This window comes from Dunckerocampus dactyliophorus, chromosome 2 (assembly GCF_027744805.1).
Source record: "Dunckerocampus dactyliophorus isolate RoL2022-P2 chromosome 2, RoL_Ddac_1.1, whole genome shotgun sequence".
NCBI classification, from domain to species: Eukaryota; Metazoa; Chordata; class Actinopteri; order Syngnathiformes; family Syngnathidae; genus Dunckerocampus; species Dunckerocampus dactyliophorus.
In genome coordinates, this window is record NC_072820.1 from 27,527,426 (window position 1) to 27,545,806 (window position 18,381).

The 18,381-nt window shown below is 41.0% G+C and overlaps 1 protein-coding gene across 3 annotated transcripts in view; it reads left to right on the forward strand.

Moving 5' to 3' along the window:
• st6galnac3 (ST6 (alpha-N-acetyl-neuraminyl-2,3-beta-galactosyl-1,3)-N-acetylgalactosaminide alpha-2,6-sialyltransferase 3) overlaps positions 1–18,381 on the forward strand; it is a 39,484-nt gene that overhangs the window by 18,753 nt on the left and 2,350 nt on the right. For 2 of the 3 annotated variants that reach the window (XM_054767376.1, XM_054767377.1), the window contains 2 exons: positions 4,838–4,945; positions 10,047–14,451. In XM_054767376.1, the coding sequence (XP_054623351.1) occupies positions 4,838–4,945; positions 10,047–10,236 (298 nt within the window). In that variant the 3' untranslated portion in view covers positions 10,237–14,451. Of the gene's footprint in view, positions 1–4,837; positions 4,946–10,046; positions 14,452–18,381 lie in introns of those variants that run through there. The other variant, XR_008569511.1, reaches the window with a different exon arrangement.

The following is an 18,381-nucleotide window of genomic DNA, read 5'->3' on the forward strand; positions in this document are numbered from 1 at the left end:
ATCTCCATCCCTTTGGACAGAAGAGGCGTTCAAACACTCACTTTTCAAGTTGCGTTTTTTCATGACATCATAAAGGAAAAACCTCCTTCCTCATTGCATCATACCACCTCTGACCCACCACCACTTTGGAAAAAGCAGGCTTCACTACACAGTTTAAAATACAGCCTGGCACTCTGCCAACCTGGATGGTCCGTCCAGCATGCCCCATGTTAAATGGTGAGTGGGGATGGGGCGCATCATGAGGACTGGCTTCCACCCGGCAGACAAAAATGCGTGTGGGAAAGGACAAGCTGCTTAATGAGGTTGCGATGTTGTGTTGTGCTGCCAGCAACGTCTGTGGAAACACACAACCCTCTGACAGCGTGTTGGCGACACACTCCACATCAACACAGCAGCCAGATTTATTACCTCTGCCAAGTACAAAAGCTGCAAGGCTGATTGTTTGTTTCTCACTTAGCAGGATTCCTTTTTTGTTGTGGTGTTTGATGTGTTGAGGCAACACGCGGCGTATTTTTTCAGCTTCACACTGCATCACTGTGTGTGTGTGTGTGGTGACTCACATACCTGGAACATCGCCGTGACAACGAGGGTTGTAATCCAGCCTGGGACAGTTGTCATTCTTCTCTTTCTTTCTCGCAACATCCATCTTCATCCTCCTCCTCCTCAGTGAGCCACCTGTGAAACACAAAGTCATCAGGATGTGGCAGGAAGCCAATGATTTCATCAATTCACACACGCGCACTCCAGTAAGTCTTCTAACCAGGAAACATGAACTGCTGAAGCAAGCGGATGCAAAAAGACACGCAGTAAAAATGCACATTTTGAAGAGGCCTTTTATTTGTGGCACACCTGTGCAATCGTCATGCTGTCTAATCAGCATCTTGACATACTACACCTGTGAGGTGGATGGATTATGACCTGGATGAAGTGCTCACTAACACAGATTTAGACCGATTTACGAGGAATATTTGAGCGAGATAGGACTTTTGTGTAGAAAGAAAAAGTTTGACGTCTTAGAGGTCAGCTCATTTAAGATGGGAGCAGAAACAAAAGTGTTACATTTATATTTTTATTCTTAGTTAATAAATGACCACATGAGTGGTCAAAGAGAGTTATGTTTTCCTTTCCACTTTCTCATGCCCGCCAAATCATTATTTTGTAGTTTTGGTAAATAAACGCCCCGACTGGAATTTGAGCATTTGTGTTGGCATGTAGTGTAATATTGCTGCTTCCTCACATTTTATATTCATATTCAGCTGTTTGTGTTTGTTTTGACTCGTAAAATACCATAAATACCGATGTACAAGGCGCTACTTTTTTCTTAAACTTTGAACCCTGCGGCTTATACAGCGGTGCAGCTAACTTATGGCCATGTTCTACTCTTGTGACATCTCCTTTACTTCAAACTACTACTCGTTTAAAAACTGTGCTGCTCGCGAGTCAGTGAGGAAACGGTAGCTCTTTCTTTGGCAGGAGCCAATCATGGGCTACAATTGAACTCATGATGAGCTTGTCAACCTATCGGAAATCGCAGGAGGTCATTACTCAATATCAGTCTGACTCACCGTGTCATCTAAGAAAGAACGCTAGAATCATCACACAGCAACTTATTACGTAAAAGGTAGATAAGAAATATACAAGACCAGTACCGATACAAGTAAAAAACAAGCAAAACAGCAACTATTTTATTTCTTTCTATCATGCATTGCTTCTCATCAAAGCAGTTAACTCAGTTGTAATGATGGCAATGGCCGCAGAGGCTCCCTCCGGTGACGCAGGCCGTTATTGCCGTCATTGCAACTGATGCTTTGATGCGTAGCAGTGCATGATGGGAATAAGTTCAAATACACCCTTGTTTCTTCAGTTTCTTGTTCATTTTAATGCCTGATACAACTAAGGGTACCTTTGTTTGGACAAATATAACATTGACAACAAAAATAGCTCATAAGAATTACATTTTTTGGCAGTACAATGCTTTAGCTGTTCATGTAAGAACTTTGGTTATTATCAAGAAAACCATGGAAGTTGCTAGATATCAGCTCTTAAATTAAACTCATGAGTTATATTTCTTATCATCATTACATTTGTCCAAGCAAATGTACCTTTAGTTGTACCAAGCATTACAATGGATCAATAAACTGAAGAAACAAGGGTGCTCTAATCATTTTTTCCATGTTGTTTTTGTTTTGTTGTAGTGTTTTTTTTTATTCTACACTCCTGTTGGTACTTGTTTTGTATATTTCTTACCTGCCTTGGTACTGTGTGATCATGCTAGCATTCTTTCTTAGATGACACGGTGAGTCAGACTGTTATATTGAGTAATGACCTCCTGCAATTTCCAATGGCCTGACAAGCCAATCATGAGTTCCTTGCAACTCATGATTGGCTCCTACACTGTTCTCTTTTTCTTTCAAAGTACCGAAATGAGTAATTCAGTGGTGTCCAAACTCTGGCCCGAGGGCCTTTTTATTTTAAATGTTTTTTTTAAATTGGCCCTCAGTACATTCTAAAAACACAATTAAACAACAAAACTTCAAAAAAGTCAGCAAAAATTGAAAAAAGATCATTCATTTATTAATTAAGTTGGAATTTTTAGAAAATTAATTTGGGAAAAAGTTCTAATTTTACTATAATAATTTCAAAATATTATGAGAATAAAGACATAATTCTACCAGAAAAAAATGTACAAGAAGAAAGTTTATATTTATATAATATACAAATATATATTTATATTTGTATATTTGTAAAAATAAGTGTAATGTAAGGCGAAAAGGTTTACACAAATAACACACTTTTTCACTGATCACACAAATGTAAAAGTGGCCATCACATCCTTTCATTTTTCAGTATGTGGCCGTTGTTTAATTGTTAATTAATTGTTAATTTAATTAATTAATTGTTCAATAATTCCGCATGGAAAAAAACACTTTATATATTAAACATTTTCATACAAAATTTTTATAACATTTTTTGAAAAAGCTATTTTCTTTTGTACTTTCTGCTCTTCCCAGTCCCACATTGACTTCTGTGCTGTTCCTGTTGACTTCCTGTTTGGATTCCTAGCAGCCCATTTGGTCAGCAATGAATGGCTCCCTCTGCTGGCCAAGTGGTGACATGTGAAATGTAATTTATCACGTTGGCTGTAATCTGCGAGCTGCCGGCATTATTGGCCACTTTCTGCTGTTGGATGCTATCAGCGGGAGATAAGCGCCCTTACGAGCAGCTGGGACTTAAATCACACTTGGCAGCGCTGCCACCTGGTCCTGCTTTCCCGCCTAAACCGGGTCTGCGCCTCCGTTAGACGCCGCCATCCCGTTTATGGGTTTACGCCCCCCAAATCCATTCAGCCACTTTTTTACTAGCAACTGTTTTTCTTCTGCTTTTGACTGAAAAGAAATTCTTTCCACTCGACCAACAAACACAAGAAACAACATCAGTCAGTACTTTCTGACAGCGCCCATCAAAATACACACTTGACACACATGGCTGCGAGTCACATCCCTTATGACATTTTACAGCAACTTCCATCTTTCCACAAACAAACCTTGTCTTTCTTCACATACGCTCGCTGACACACTTACCGCCTGAATGGACAGCCTAAAAAAAACCCAAAAAATTAAAGCTGCAACGCAAAGGAGCATGAGCTTTTGTTGTACTCAAGGGGTGTTTTACAAGAACAGAAATTAACTACAGTGCTTTTCGTTATGAACTGATTCATGTTTATTTACCAAAACACTTTTCCTAGTCTTACTACACTGTCTTCTGTACCACGCCTTCTCTTACAGAAGTTTTTTTTTTAATTTTATTTTGTTTCTTTGCAATGACAAATGAGCCACGGCCCGTGGTTGGCTTCCAAGCCACACTTTGGCCACCCCTACTTTTGTGGATCTTTGTCGGGGTCGGGCTTGTGGTGTTGGCTCCATGAGCAAACTACATCTCGGATGGAGGGCGGAGTAGACTACGGGTGTGTTCAACAGTCAAAATGTCAGTGCATCAAGCTCTAGGTCAAAGTTGATTGTCTCCAGGTGATGAACTTTTAGTGGCAATTGACCTTAGCTGTAAAGAGTTGTCGAAGGTCAAAGTTCACTAGTAGCGAGGTAAAAAAAAATAAAAAGGCAAGAAAGCACATGGTGTCATACCTCAAAGGAAAGATCTGGATGAGAGCTTTCCAAATATGCCATTAGTATGCCCACATTCCCTCACATGATGGCTTGAAAACATCAACAATCTCCATCACCTATGAAAATAACATAAAAACACGTCCCGTCATTGTTTCTTCTTTTTTGTATGTTCTTTGACAGGTCAATGATCAAAATCAACTTTGCTGCCATTTTTACGAAGTTATGTCCAAATGTACTGTTGCCATCATGTGGTAACACAAACAGCAGGTGACATTCATTTGGGAGTTAGTTAGTTCGCCGTCCTGTCGTTGGTGTTGCACAAGAGAAGGAAGCAGCATGGTGTGTGTTGTGTGCTGTGCAGAGGTGCTTCTTATCGCCCTCTGGTAGAATGAAGAGACGCTCCAGCGAGCTCATGCGGCCGCATTGCTCATTCGTGTCATTAAAAATAAATTGCAGTTGCTCCGTGGCCCTTGTAGGAAGCAAAATAAAAAAATACATACTTGTTTGTACCCTGCGGCTTCTCACGCTTTGGGTTTGCAGAGTCCCAGAAGCTCCTGCCATCACACTCGGCTGCTGATGTTTCCAATTTTTTGTCGCTGTCATGGAGCTAAAGCAGGGCACGAAAACATGAAAGAATACCTCCAAAAGTCAGCATTATTGTATTTGCATTGGATTGTGCCGTGTAAAGAGGCCGTTGTGTATTTTTGTGTCTGCAGGATCCAGTCAGGCTCTTACTTGAGCACCGGCTGGTTCACTCTCATCCTGGCCATGGACATGTGCAAAGAGATCCATGTCTACGGCATGATCAACGACACCTATTGCAGGTAAAACTCCATCCATTTACAATAAACCACTCCCCCTTTTACACTGAACACTCCCGACTACCCGGGTTGGGTTTCCACTCCAAAGCAGTACCGCCCTAGTGGAAACCACGAAAAGCAAGCCTCATTGAAGGCGTCAGTGGGAACGTGACATGCTAACAAATGCAGGAGAACATTTGAACACATTTTGTTTACAGTGCTTCTATTGTATAATTGTAGTCAACTCTAATATTATAGGGGTGTTACTTCATGTTTCGAGGGCTCTAATAATGTCAAAAAATGTATTTAGAAAGTTGTAAACAGGTTTTCCATGTTTTAACTACGTAAATATCCATTCCATTTATAAATAAAGATATCCTACGTATCACGGTTGTGTCTGGAACCAATTAACTGCCAAAAACGAGGGATTACTGTATAAGGCATAAAACAAGCTAAAACGAGGGTGTCCAAGGTGTGGCCCGGGGGCCATTTGCAGCACGCCACTAGTTTATCATTGGCCCACGGCACATTGGAGAAATAAAAATAGACCCTAAAATAAAAAAGAAAAAATTGGAAAAATATAGCAAAAAATACACAATGTAAAGAAAAAAGCAGAAATGTTGATGCCAATAATTAATTACACAAAGCTCTGGCCTTAAATGTATATAAATTGTATTTTTTAAGCCTTTTTATGAGATGGAACAATAAAAAAAATATATCAAAGCGGTCCCCTGCACTGCGATTGGCTGGCGACCAGTCCAGGGTCCAGCATGCCCCCGCGACCCTAATGAGGAAGAAGCGGTATAGAAAATGGATGGATGGACGGTCCCCTGCATCCTTTGATTTTTCTGTGATTTTTTTGTGCATCCTTTTATTTTTATTTTTCATTGGAAAAGGTTTGAACACCCCTGATCTTAAACAATCTCATTGTTGTGTGGTGGAAAATTTCGGTTTGCTCCGATTGAGAGAAGAATTGAACTGCTCAGCGACAGATCTATCTTTTGATATATTTATGCTGCGGAAGGAGACAGTTGACAACAGGTCACATAGGAGTCTGACACAAGAGTCTCCTCAAAGGGTGGGGAGAAAGAATAGTTATACAAAATCTATCCGGAAGGGAAGTCGGTTGCAAGGATATGCGCTGCCTACTTAGCCTAAAGCACACCGCTAAATTAACTTATTTATGACGGCTGGAGGCCTTGTTTTGAGGACAGAGTGATTGTTTTTACAGACAGAGGGATTTGATAAACAGACAAAATGTCTCCAGCCTTGAGTCGTTGATAAACACAATATAATGAGTTATTCCAATAAGCCAAGGTTATATGAATGTGCACTACAGAAAAATCAAGTCATAACACATTCATAACTAACACTACGAACACTGAACGATAATACTGATAGAACATAAAGTTGCCACCACATTTCCACCCTTGATCATAGAAATGATCATAAAACTCAAGTAACTAAAACCAGGAATAAACGATCATGACTTCTACATGATCTATTTTGAGTAAATAGAAACGTGAGTATGTACTGATTGACATGATCATGAACCCTGAGGGAATAAAACAGACAGGCGTAAACAACAACAAACACACCGCGCTTTTCCAAGTTTAACATACATCTTCACAAAAACACCTTAGAAAATGCATGTCATGAAAGACATTGATTTTTACGTATTTAGAGAGAGCATGTTACGTTCTGTTGTGGGTGCAGACGCACATGCAAAGCCAGGAAACTGGTGTCATCGTAAGTCTTTTAATAAAATAAAGTAGCAACACAGGTAAATAACACGAAAGAAGCCAATGATGAAGGTGTAGGAGAAAAAACTGAGAGTGTAGTACCATGGAATAAAGTACAAAATAAAAACAGGGCACAGAGCAGAAGCCTTGGCTGGAAATCAGGAGCAACAACTGGGCAAAAGTTAATGGAGATGCTCACCATAACTGGTCCAAGGGTTGAAGAAGCTAAGTTGTAAACTGCATCAAAAATGACTAACTAGCAAAAAGCAATCTACAAAGCACGAAGTGTAGTCCATGCATGAATGACGAGCAGGAGTGGAAGAAAGAAGCAGCATCTCCCAGGTGCATACGGTCAGCGTAAGTAGAGCAGTAGGCAATCAGCAACAGCTGCGCCCAGTTGTTCTGCCTCCAGCCAGCCAGGCTTCCGAAAAGAATAAAAAAAACAAGCGAGGAGAAGGCAGGGACAACAACAAAGGACGGAAATGTGGAAAGTGACAGTACCCCCCCTCTTAATGGACGCCACCTGGCGGCTTACCTGGCTTCTCCGGAAAGCGATTATAAAAATCAGAGAGTAATGTGGGATCAAGAATAAGAAATTGGGAAATCCATGAACGGTCCTCTGGGCTGTACCCCTCCCAGTCGACCAGATACTGGAAGCCCCTGCCCCTTCCAAGATGGTTTTGACTTTAAAGGCCATCGACAAGCCTGGGAGGATGTGGCACCTCTGGAGGGCTAAGGTTGCTGGAGGTGACCGGCTTCAGGAGGGAGTCATGGAAAACAGGGTGTATCCTGAGGGAATCCGGAAGCCGGAGCAGAACACAAGAGGGATTAATGACATGCTCAACAGAGTATGGGCCAATGTACCTGGGTTGTAGCTTCTTGGAGTGGGCGAATGAGATGACAGCCGCACCGTTTTTCCAGGTTTATAATCCGGGGGCAGGAATGCGATGATGGTTGGCCAGGCGCTGGTTCCGTTCAGACGTGCATGCTAGAGCCGCCCTGGTGTTGCCCTGGCGGGCAAGCCGCAGGTGGGCGGACATGGAAGGGACTGCTGACTCCAGGGAGAGGAAAGCTGGAGGCTGGTACCCGTAGGCCCCATGAAATCGGGAGAGGCCTGTGGTCAAACTGATGAGGGTGTTGCAGGCATACTCGATCCAAGTTAAGTTGAGGACCCAAGAGGTGGGTTGCTGGTGGCACACAGCGGATGGCGGCCTCCAAATTCTGGTTGGCCCGCTCCGTCTGGCCATTAGTCTGAGGATGATAGCTGGAGGACAAGCTGGGCAATGCACCCAAAGCTTTGCAGAAGGCTTTCCAGACCGCAGCAGAAAATTGTGGACCTCTGTCCGAGACCACACCGACAGGGATGCCATGGAGCCGGAAGACGTGGTGGTCCAGCAGATCAGCTGTCTGAAGCTTGGGAAGGGTGACACTGGCAACTTGGAAAAATGGTCCACTATCGTCAGAATGACCGTTGGAAGGTGGAAGGCCTGTAACAAAGTCCAATGCAACATGGGACCATGGATGGGAGGGGATGGGCAGCGGGCGTAGGAGTTTGCTGAAGCCTGATGCGATGGCTTGTTCGGGGCACAGACGGACACCAGAACAGGGAGGGGCACCAGAACCGCTGTGAAAGAAGGAAGATGGTGCGAGACAATCCCGGGGCTGTGGCATGACCTTAGAGAGGTGGTTCATGCTCAAAAACCCTCCAGTGTGGCTGAATTGCAACAATTCTGCAAAGATGAGTGGGACAAAATTCCTCCACAGCGCTCTAAGAAGCTCATTGCAAGTTATCACAAACGCTTGATTGCAGTTGTTGCTGCTAAGGGTGGCCCAACCAGTTATTAGGTTTAGGGGGCAATCACTTTTTCACACAGTGACATGTGGGTTTGGATTTTCTTTCTCCCTTAATAATAAAAAGTTTAATTTAAAAACTGCATTTTGTGTTCAGGTGTGTTGTCATTGACTAATATAAAAAAAAATTGGATGATCTGAAACAAGCAAACACTTTTTCACACCACTGTATTTATGATGAGTGCTATTGGTTTGGTTTGGTTTAATTTATTTCGAACACGCATATGTCCGGAGTGGCCCGGAGTGCCGTATAAAGGGGAAATGTCAGGACAATTCCAAAGTCCCGTGGCTGCCAGGAGGCCCAAAAAATAGGTAATTACTAATAAAATTGTAATTAATTGGTGGGCTCCAAGTGAGAGAGCAGTCGGAGGAACCAGGTGTCTTCCACCGCTGAAAAAGGCTGCTCATCCCTTCCGATGAATTCTATTATTTTTCGGGTTGTTTGCCTAGCCTTGTGACTGTCACGCCCATACGGGCGAGTGTTGTCCAAGGTTTTGGCTGTGTTAGCTGCCGATTGACCTAGCTGCACCGTGAGCCTTGAAAAGTCCCCATACTCCGTCACATGTTTGTTCTTCAAATGCCATATTAAATTAAAGCTTTTTGATACCCCCACCAGATATGTGTTCACAGTTAAGTTCCACACGGCAGACATGTTTGTGTTTGTTTTGGCACGCCTGCGCAGTGTGAATGAAAGTGGGAGGAGGACACTACCCAAGATGTTGCAGTGCACTGCACGCAGGGATCACTACAGGCTGGCTGCACGCTGCAATAGTACGAGCCACGGGTGATCGGCTTTTATGAAAGGCATTTAAAATATTTATCACATGGTTTTTCACGGAAATTGAGCGATACTGACAGGTGGCCGATCGACCGAAGCATCCCTAGTTAAAATGCAATGTTAGCACTTTTGATAGAGATAGGTCCTTTTTTTTAAAATCTCCAAGAAAAATCTAGCAGCTCTGCAAGCGTGTCCTAATAAACATAAATAAAATAATCACCTTAAAAATAAAGCAAACAAAGCAAAAGAGGAGAGTTAAGAAAAATAAGAAAAGAAAATAAGAATAAATAAATACGTAACAGATCAGGTCAATTTCAAGAATACATAATAAATAATAATACATAGCCATAATAATACATAATAATTTAACAAGTCCAGTCCTGTGTCTTTAGTGTCAATTGCTAGTGTTGCTAATGTTTGTGTCCTTGTGTCCCACTTCTTACTGTTACTATGTCATATGTGATATGTGGCATTTGTTATGTTAGTGCAGAGTTACACTGTAAATGTCAAAAGTACACAACAGCACTTCTTGGGGACACACACTCTGTCAGAGACAAACACAGCTCCTTAGCATTAAAGTCACGCACACACTGGGTGCGTTCCAAGTTGGCTTTACTAAAAGCACTTTTAAAGTGTGTAAATTCCAGCATTGGGGCTAATACACTTCCTATACACTATTGTAACACCTCTTATTTACACTTATTATGCTAAAGTGCTAAAAGGATGTCATCTATTATCAATGTCTCTCTACCAGGACAGAGGGCTACCGCAATGTCCCCTACCACTACTACGAGGCGGGCAGCAGGGACGAGTGCGCCGAGTACCTCCTTCACGAGAGCGCCCCCTACGGAGGGCACCGCTTCATCACGGAGAAGTCCGTGTTCGCCAAGTGGGCCAAAAGCCACGCCATCAAGTTCTTCAACCCTCCCTGGCAGCTGTCCTGATCTGCCAAGAGCTTTCATCCTGGGTTCCGGGCGCCATCCATCGGTTTTAGGTTGTTTTTCCACAGACGGGGGAGGCTTGGCTTCTCATTGAAGTCATGCAGCAGCCTGCCAAAGACTTGTGTAGATGTCCACAGGCACCAAACATGTGGAGGATTCAACTCGACCAAACAACAGCATGGTCATGGTAGCCGTCTCAGAACCACGTGAGCCCTCCCAGCCTGAAGGTGGAAGGTGGACACTCCTTCAAGTTTCAGGATTCCAGCCTTGGAGGATGTCAGCAGCTTTTATTTTGCTTTTTGAGGTTAGCTCCACGTGTTGACTGGCTCATTTATCCCGCAGAGATGTGCGCAATTCCGAGCTCCGTCCTCACGGAGAAAAGGAGAGAAGGAAGGAAGGAAGCGAGCACTGATGCCATGTCATCGTGCTTCATCATGTCGTGCCTGCACTTCTTTTTTTTTATGTCTCGCTAGACTTTATGCCTCACATGCGCGCCCTGGAGGGAGCGGTCAGAAGGAGGGCGGCCCAGAGGGCGGCGAGGGCGGTGATTCACGAGGCTTCACGGTCAGCCTCGCTGCTACTTGCGCTCATTTCTGCTCCCTTTCAGCCCACTTGTCCTCCAAATGTGAGCTTAGGTAAAAGTATGGAAAAGCAAGCTGAGCAAGCTCTGCATTGAAGGCATTTTTCTAAATGTCACACGCGATCAAGGCAGTAATGACGATGTCTTGTTCCGTTCCTCTTGGCGGTAACTCCACATTTGCTTCATTTGGGTAGAAAGTGTAAACATTTCACCACGAATGAGTGCAATCCAAAGCACATTTAGCCACTAAGTAGCACAGTGGGACACAAATCACTGCTCTGTGTTTTGCTTTTGTCGTTTGAATCCACTCATATGCTAATGAGGTTAGCAGGAATGAACGTAGCACACACATGAATCTAGCTGCCATGGTAACCTGGTACATGCTGTAGCTGCAAGACGTGCTCTTGACTCACACTTGTGAACCCGCCCACATGATGCATGTTCTTAGCATGTAGCAACGAGGAGCTGCGTTAAGTCTTTGATTTATTGACATCACCTACCCGGGAAAAGAAGACAGTAGCAACACTGGCGAGGGTCAGAGGTTGGATTTGATGATGTCACGCTGCATGTTTATCACGTATTTGCTGTATTTCCACTCCCACAAACACCCTGACCGTGCAGTCATCCGGCAGCTTTTACATCACCTGACGTCTTCAGCCTGCGTTCATGGTTGGCAGGCCACCACTAAGGTTATTTGAGTGTGGTACACGCTGCTGCCCACAAATGGCCCTCGGGCTGCGATTTGGACACCACCAAAACCTTTGCCTCTACAACGATAACAATGCTGATATTTCAGGTATTGATGAACAGCATTACATGATAAAATATTACTGAGCTTGTACTCTGCTTCAGACTGGAAGGTGTTTCTAACACCGTGGAACCTCGGGTGGTTTGGTCATCGATCCCTTCCAGAAGGTCTGACCAAAACCCAATCCTTTTTTCCCATAAGAAACACCCAAAAATATGAACACACAAAAAAAACGCTCCTAGAGAATAATGATAATTTTACAAACATAAAACAAAATGAAACACATATAAATGATGAATGAAATGTATAAAAGGTCATTATTTAAGTAGACTAGCAAACACAGATGGATGCTGCTTCCTTCTAGTTGGTTAAAGAGTTGACTTTCAAGAGATGTGTACTTGCTCACTTCAAATGGATTGGAAACTTCAGCAGCAGGTACAATCATCATTACACACACTGGCCCGCTTCACTTGCTCTTATGTACGTATCCCTTCAACCAGTGATCCACAACCCCCGGGCCGTGGGTCATTTGGTACCGGGCCGCACAGAAAGAACAAATAATTTCCATTATTATTATTATTTTTTTGGATGTTTTATTTTGAAAAGTGTCCGGATTCTCTCTGTTACATCTGTCCCACTTGACGCATGTCCATTGTGCGTGTGCTAACTTTATCTCATGCTGCACAGATAGACTACTACTGTATTTTTACCATTTTTCTTTCACCTCATATTTGGTGTCAAATGCTGATACTATGTGGGAATGCATAAAGGTAAGTTTTGATGACTTACTGAGTGCTAATGTGCACATTTGTCTCAAGTTAATTCATGCTAGCGCACTGCCTTTTACCACACACGTCAAATGAAAGCGATGTAATCATCTCTCTGGAAAAACTCCAGATGTTATTCATGTGTTAGTTTTACACAATACACAATAAATAAGATAAATGAGATCGCCATCATGTATGACGACCCTCCCCCCAAACCTGTGTTGACTAGGACCCTTTAAATTACATTCCTGTTGGAACAGACGCTATCTTCCTGCTTTGCTACCGCTTCTTTCGTGTTTCTCACCTTCTTTAGCAAACTTTTTTGTAGCCGTATTTAATAAAAACCCGCCTTCCTCTATTCCTCTATCAATCAGAAATATGCAGTTCGCTTGAATGCCTCATCAGCACAGTGCTTTAAAGGAGGAAGGAAGGAGATCGTTCTGTGTGCGTTCTATGAACAAAATAAACCACATGCAGATAATAAAGATGATAAAGGATTCCCTGTTTGGAATCTGTCCATATCAGGGGTGACAAAACTTTTTCCACTGAGGGCCGAACACTGAAAAGACAAAGAATGCAGAGGCCACGTTGATGTTTTATATTTCGTAAACCTCTTGAGCTTATGTAGATATGCTAAGAAGTTAATGTGACAAAGCGTATTGTTAATATGAACTTTTTCTCCTCACGATACACTATTTTGCTCATTTTTGCATTAAGAAAATGCTTTTTTACTCGTAACATTACTAATATCTAATTAATATTAGACTAATATTAGAATATGTAATTACTATTAGACTTATATATTATACATATTGAATTTTATTATACAATTTTTTCAACCTAATTGCACATTTATTCTTTGTTTTGTTTTTTTTCCTCATGATAATAATAACATCCTTTTTTTCTTTAATGTTTCAACTTTATGATTCTAAAATATTTTTTCCCTCATAATATTACGACTGTATTTTTGTGAATTGACAACTTTTTACAAGATGTTATTTTATCTTTATTCCCCTCAAATTTGGACATTATTCTTGTAAAATCACTGCTCTTTCCTTTGATATTTGCTGTTGTTTTTTTTTTTTACTTTTCCTGTTTAATTTTATTTTTAGAACGTGCCAAGCGCATTTTGGACACCACTGGTCTATGTTGTCCCAACTCTAAAAGAAGCACTAACCATTACATGGACTAGTTTGTTGGCCGCACTGTTTGGCCGAGATGAAGCTTTTATTATGTACTACAGTCTATAAGAAGTATGCAGTATTATGTGGTAGTGCACATAAGTGATAAAGGTACATATGCAGTCATGATGTGGTACTGCACATAAGTGAAAAAATGTAAATATGCAGTATTATGTGGTACTACACACAAGTGAGGGTCGTTTCTCTTTGTAGCTCAGCATTTGGAATGTGTGCGGAATTTTAAAAAAGTGTGAATTTGATTGCAGTTATTTGTTTTAAATGCTCTCATTATTGTTTTTTTAGTTTCTCCCCATGTTTCCATTTTAGTCATTTTTTGGTGTCGGTCAAGCACTTTCCGTTTTGTGTTGAGGTCAAGTGTCCTTGTACACGCTGAGTGTCATATTGAATGTAAGATTTAGGCTGAATGTTTATTTGTAACGCAGCTAACGTTGCCCCTTTCTGCAAAATTAGCATCACAGTACGACATGTTTCATGAAAATAATAATATTGCTGTTTGATTCTAATTGAATGCATTGTGTCTCCTATGTATGTTGTTTTTGGCCATTAAAAGAAGCAAAAAGCGCTTGATCCACGTGGCTTCTCAATGTCTTCTATAAATGGAGCTCAAATGTTGTTTGGTGTGAAGGAGATGAGCAGGCCAGCTTTTATTATCAAGCAAAAACAAGACAAGTACTCGCCCGTCATCCCCAATCCTTAAGTGAGACATGAACACACGTGTCTTTCTCTTTTCTGGGTTCTAAAGATATAAAAACAGATAAAACAAGACAGCTCATTACTGCATGGAATAGGATCCACCTATGCCGCCTACAAAGACCACTATTAAAACACCTCCAAAAACCTCCAACATGGTTTTATGGTTTATATGCATGCTGTGACCATGTAGTAACAGGTACATTCATGATACACATGTAATACTTACAGTATTTTGGCCACTTTAAGCATTAACCGGAACCTCCCTCCTTGGTGCATTGATTTCACATAGCAATATAGAAACGAACATCTACATCTAACTTTTCCAAACTCAGAAATAAAAACACAGCAGCAGTGGTGTCATATCAAATATGTAGCCTTACTTTTTTTGGAAGTGGTCTGAGGCACTGACGTGCTGCAGGTGAATCTGTGGTGAAGCTAGGCGCTAGCCAAACTAAAACTAAAGAAGCAGAAAAATATATAAGACATATAAAAATAAGTTGACAACAATCTTCAGAGTGTGCAAGCGAGAATATTATAGTCATTTACTAGATAAGAACAAAAATAAATAAATAGTATTATAAGGAACAGCACTAAGAAAGCAGACGACCCTCATTATTTTATTTTTTTATGGTTGGAAACACTAATAAGGATGATATCAATGAGGTAGTTGAAATGTTCAATCATTATTTTGTAAATATATAAGAAGAAATTCCAAAACTCCAGACAATGGACCAATGGAATGAAACCATAGATAGGAATCTCAATTCCATGTTTCTCACTGATGTAACTAAAAAGGAAATCACTGACATTGTCACAAATTTTAAGGCAAACACATCAACTGATTGTAATGGAATCAAAATGGAAGCAATAAAAAGGGTTATCAATGAGATTGTAGAACAGTTAACATATACTGTATCAGTAACTTATCGTTTCAGACTGGAAAATTTCCTAACAAAATGAAAATAGCTAAAGTTTTCAAAAATTGAGATAAACATCAATTTACAAATTACTGACCAGTTTCCTTACTACCCCAATTTTCTAAAATTATGGAGAATCTATTTAATAACAGGTTGCACAAATTTATTAATAAAATGAATTACTAGCAGGTAGCCAATACGGTTACAGAGCTAACATTTCAACTTCTATGGCACTGATTGAAATCACGGAGGAAATTGCTAATGCTATAGACCACAGAAAGTGTGCAGTTTCAGTATTTATGGATCTTACAAAAGCCTTCGATACAATTAATCACAATATTTTAACAACAAAATTAGAAAGGTACGGAATCAGAGGATTAGTTTTGAATCGGGTTAAAAGTTACCTAGCAAACAGGAAGCAATTTGTAAAGCCAGGAGAATACACATCTGGGAGTTTAAATATCACGTGTGGAGTACCCCAGGGGTCAATATTGGGACCAAAACTGTTCAATTTGTATGCCAGTGACATTTGTAAAGTGACAAAAGACTTAAAGTTGGTATTATTTACGGATGATACCACTGCCTTTTGTTCTGGGGAAAGCACACAGGAATTAATTAAATAGGTCAAGGCTGAAATGGTCATACTAAAGACATGGTTTGATAAAAACAGATTATCCTTGAACTTAAGTAAAACTAAAATAATGGTATTTGGTAATAGCAGAAAGGACACGTACGACCTAATACAAATAGACGGGGTGGACATTGAAAGGGTGAAAGAAAATACATTTCTGGGGATCATAATAGACGAAAAAATGACAACACTTATCTGCGAGAACAACGCTGTAAACCCACAGCATTTCAATATGTGGAATTAAATTATGGAACAGATTGAGTAAGGAACTCAAACAATGTACAGAAATGAGCAAATTCAAAAAACAATACAAGCAGTTGATGTTTGCTAAATACAAGGCAGAAGAGTCTTGATCATCTTGTTTTTTTTATTATTTATTATTATACTGATTATTATATCAAAAATATTACATGGAATACAGGAAGTGAATAACATGTACCGCACTAGATGTGGAATAGATGGGGGGTAGGATTAAATAAGCTTTGCATCTTCCTACTCCTTTTGGACATGTGGAACTGTGAAATGATGTAGATGATCTTTGAATGATGTCTCTATCTAATATGGTCTTGGGCAGGACCTTGACTCCTCTGCATTTTTGTTGATGGAAATGTTTATTTGCTTTCTTCTTACAAAGAATCAACACTGCTGTTATTCATATAATCTCTGTGTCACCATCTTGTATTATGCGTGATCGCAAAATGCAGAGACGGGCATGAAGTGCACGTAAAAGCATTTAATTATCAAAATTTGCAGAGCAGCAAAAAGGAATCTACACGTGGCACAAGGCAATAACAAATACAATAAACCAACAAAAGAAGTAGCTACCAGGTGAAATAGGACACTGAAATTAGTGCCAGGTGCAAACCAACAGAAAAAGTAAGGGTAGCAAAAAAACTGAGCGAAACAAAACAGGAAGTGTCACAAAATAAGGGCATGAAAAACTAATAACCAATCTGTCACACCTTGTCCACAAGGGACAAGTTCCAGACATCCCAAAGTTGTTCACCATCACCCAAGGTGGATGGAGGGAGTTCCGACGGAGGGTCAGAAGGGACCGCCGTTGTCCACTCAACCAGTGAGGAAAGTCCAGATAGCCATATAACTTCCATCCTAGCCAGAAATAACAAACCATGGAAGATGGGACATGTCGCTTTTTCCTCTCTGCTCCTCGCCACCTTCCCAACAAGAGTCTTCAATAAAGGTAAAAGTGAAGTTAAATGTTCATTTATCAATGTCATCCCTCATTTAGAATGATCGTCCCTCGTTTATGGTGGTTAATTGGTTCCAGCCCCAACTGAGATAGGTGACTTTGTGCAAAGTGGGATTCAATATCTCTAGACATGACAATAACACCCTGATAGTCACCTTTATTATCTAATATAGTAGACATGATAAGCAATAGTAAGACATAATAATTCACCATTAGCAATGGGAAAGTTCCTTGTTGTTGTAGTATCGCCAACATAATGTGGGATGATAGCATGGCATTTTAAAAAAAGGTAAACATCACTCTATCATCCATCCTCTTGATTGATATACAGGACGGCCAGCCTGACATTAATCTGGCATTAGTCTGACATTAATCCCATCCTGCTCTGGTCCGGCCGCTCCATATTTGCATAACAACAAAACATTGAATAAATAAAGTCAAATTAAATCTGTATAACAGGGGCAGAGTATCTTACACTTTTCCCTGGCAGAGCAAATCTGTTGAGCATTTAGAAAACAATACTATCTGCCCTAATGGCTGGACAGGAGAAAGGGAGAAAAAAATCATGCATACAGTACAGGCCAAAAGCTTGGACACACACTTTATAACCCCATGGTCCCAACCCCACCAATAAGGCAAGAAATTACACTAAGTTACCCTGACAAGGCAAACTTGTGAGGTGAAAACCATTTCAGGTGACTACCTCATGACGCTCATTGATAGAACACCAAGGGCTTGCAGCGCTATGAAAAAAAATTATAAGATAAAATATATGTCTAAAATATAAGACATATTTAGAGTTATTTCACATTTTTTTGTTATTTGTGTTTGTGTTTGTGTTTTTGCATGTGTTCATTCATAGTTTTGAGAATCTGTAATGTAAATAGTCATCAAAATAAAGAAAACACATTGAATGAGAAGGGGTGTCCAAACTTTTGGCCTGTAGTGTACATAGACGCACACTCCAACAATACTGCCAGCTTTGTTTACACCACATTGCTTATGCGCAGGCTACGGGATCTCTGAAGACGAAAACTGAGTAGGGAAGAAGGACAAAGTAAGAAGCCAAAAACGTAAAAATTGCCACAAGGAATAGGAGGACTTTTTTTCAATATGTCATGTTGGACTGTGGGGCCGCACGGTGGTCTAGTGGTTAGCATGTTGGCCAACACAGTAACAGTCGGGAAGACCTGGGTTTGATTCTCCCCTGGGCATGTGGAGTTTGCATGTTCTCCCCGTGTGTGCGTGGGTTTTCTCCGGGTACTCCGGTTTCCTCCCACATTCCAAAAACATGCATGTTAGGTTAATTGGAGACTCTAAATTGTCCATAGATATGAATGTGAGTGTGAATGGTTGTTTGTCTATATGTGCCCTGCCATTGGCTGGCCACCAGTCCACGG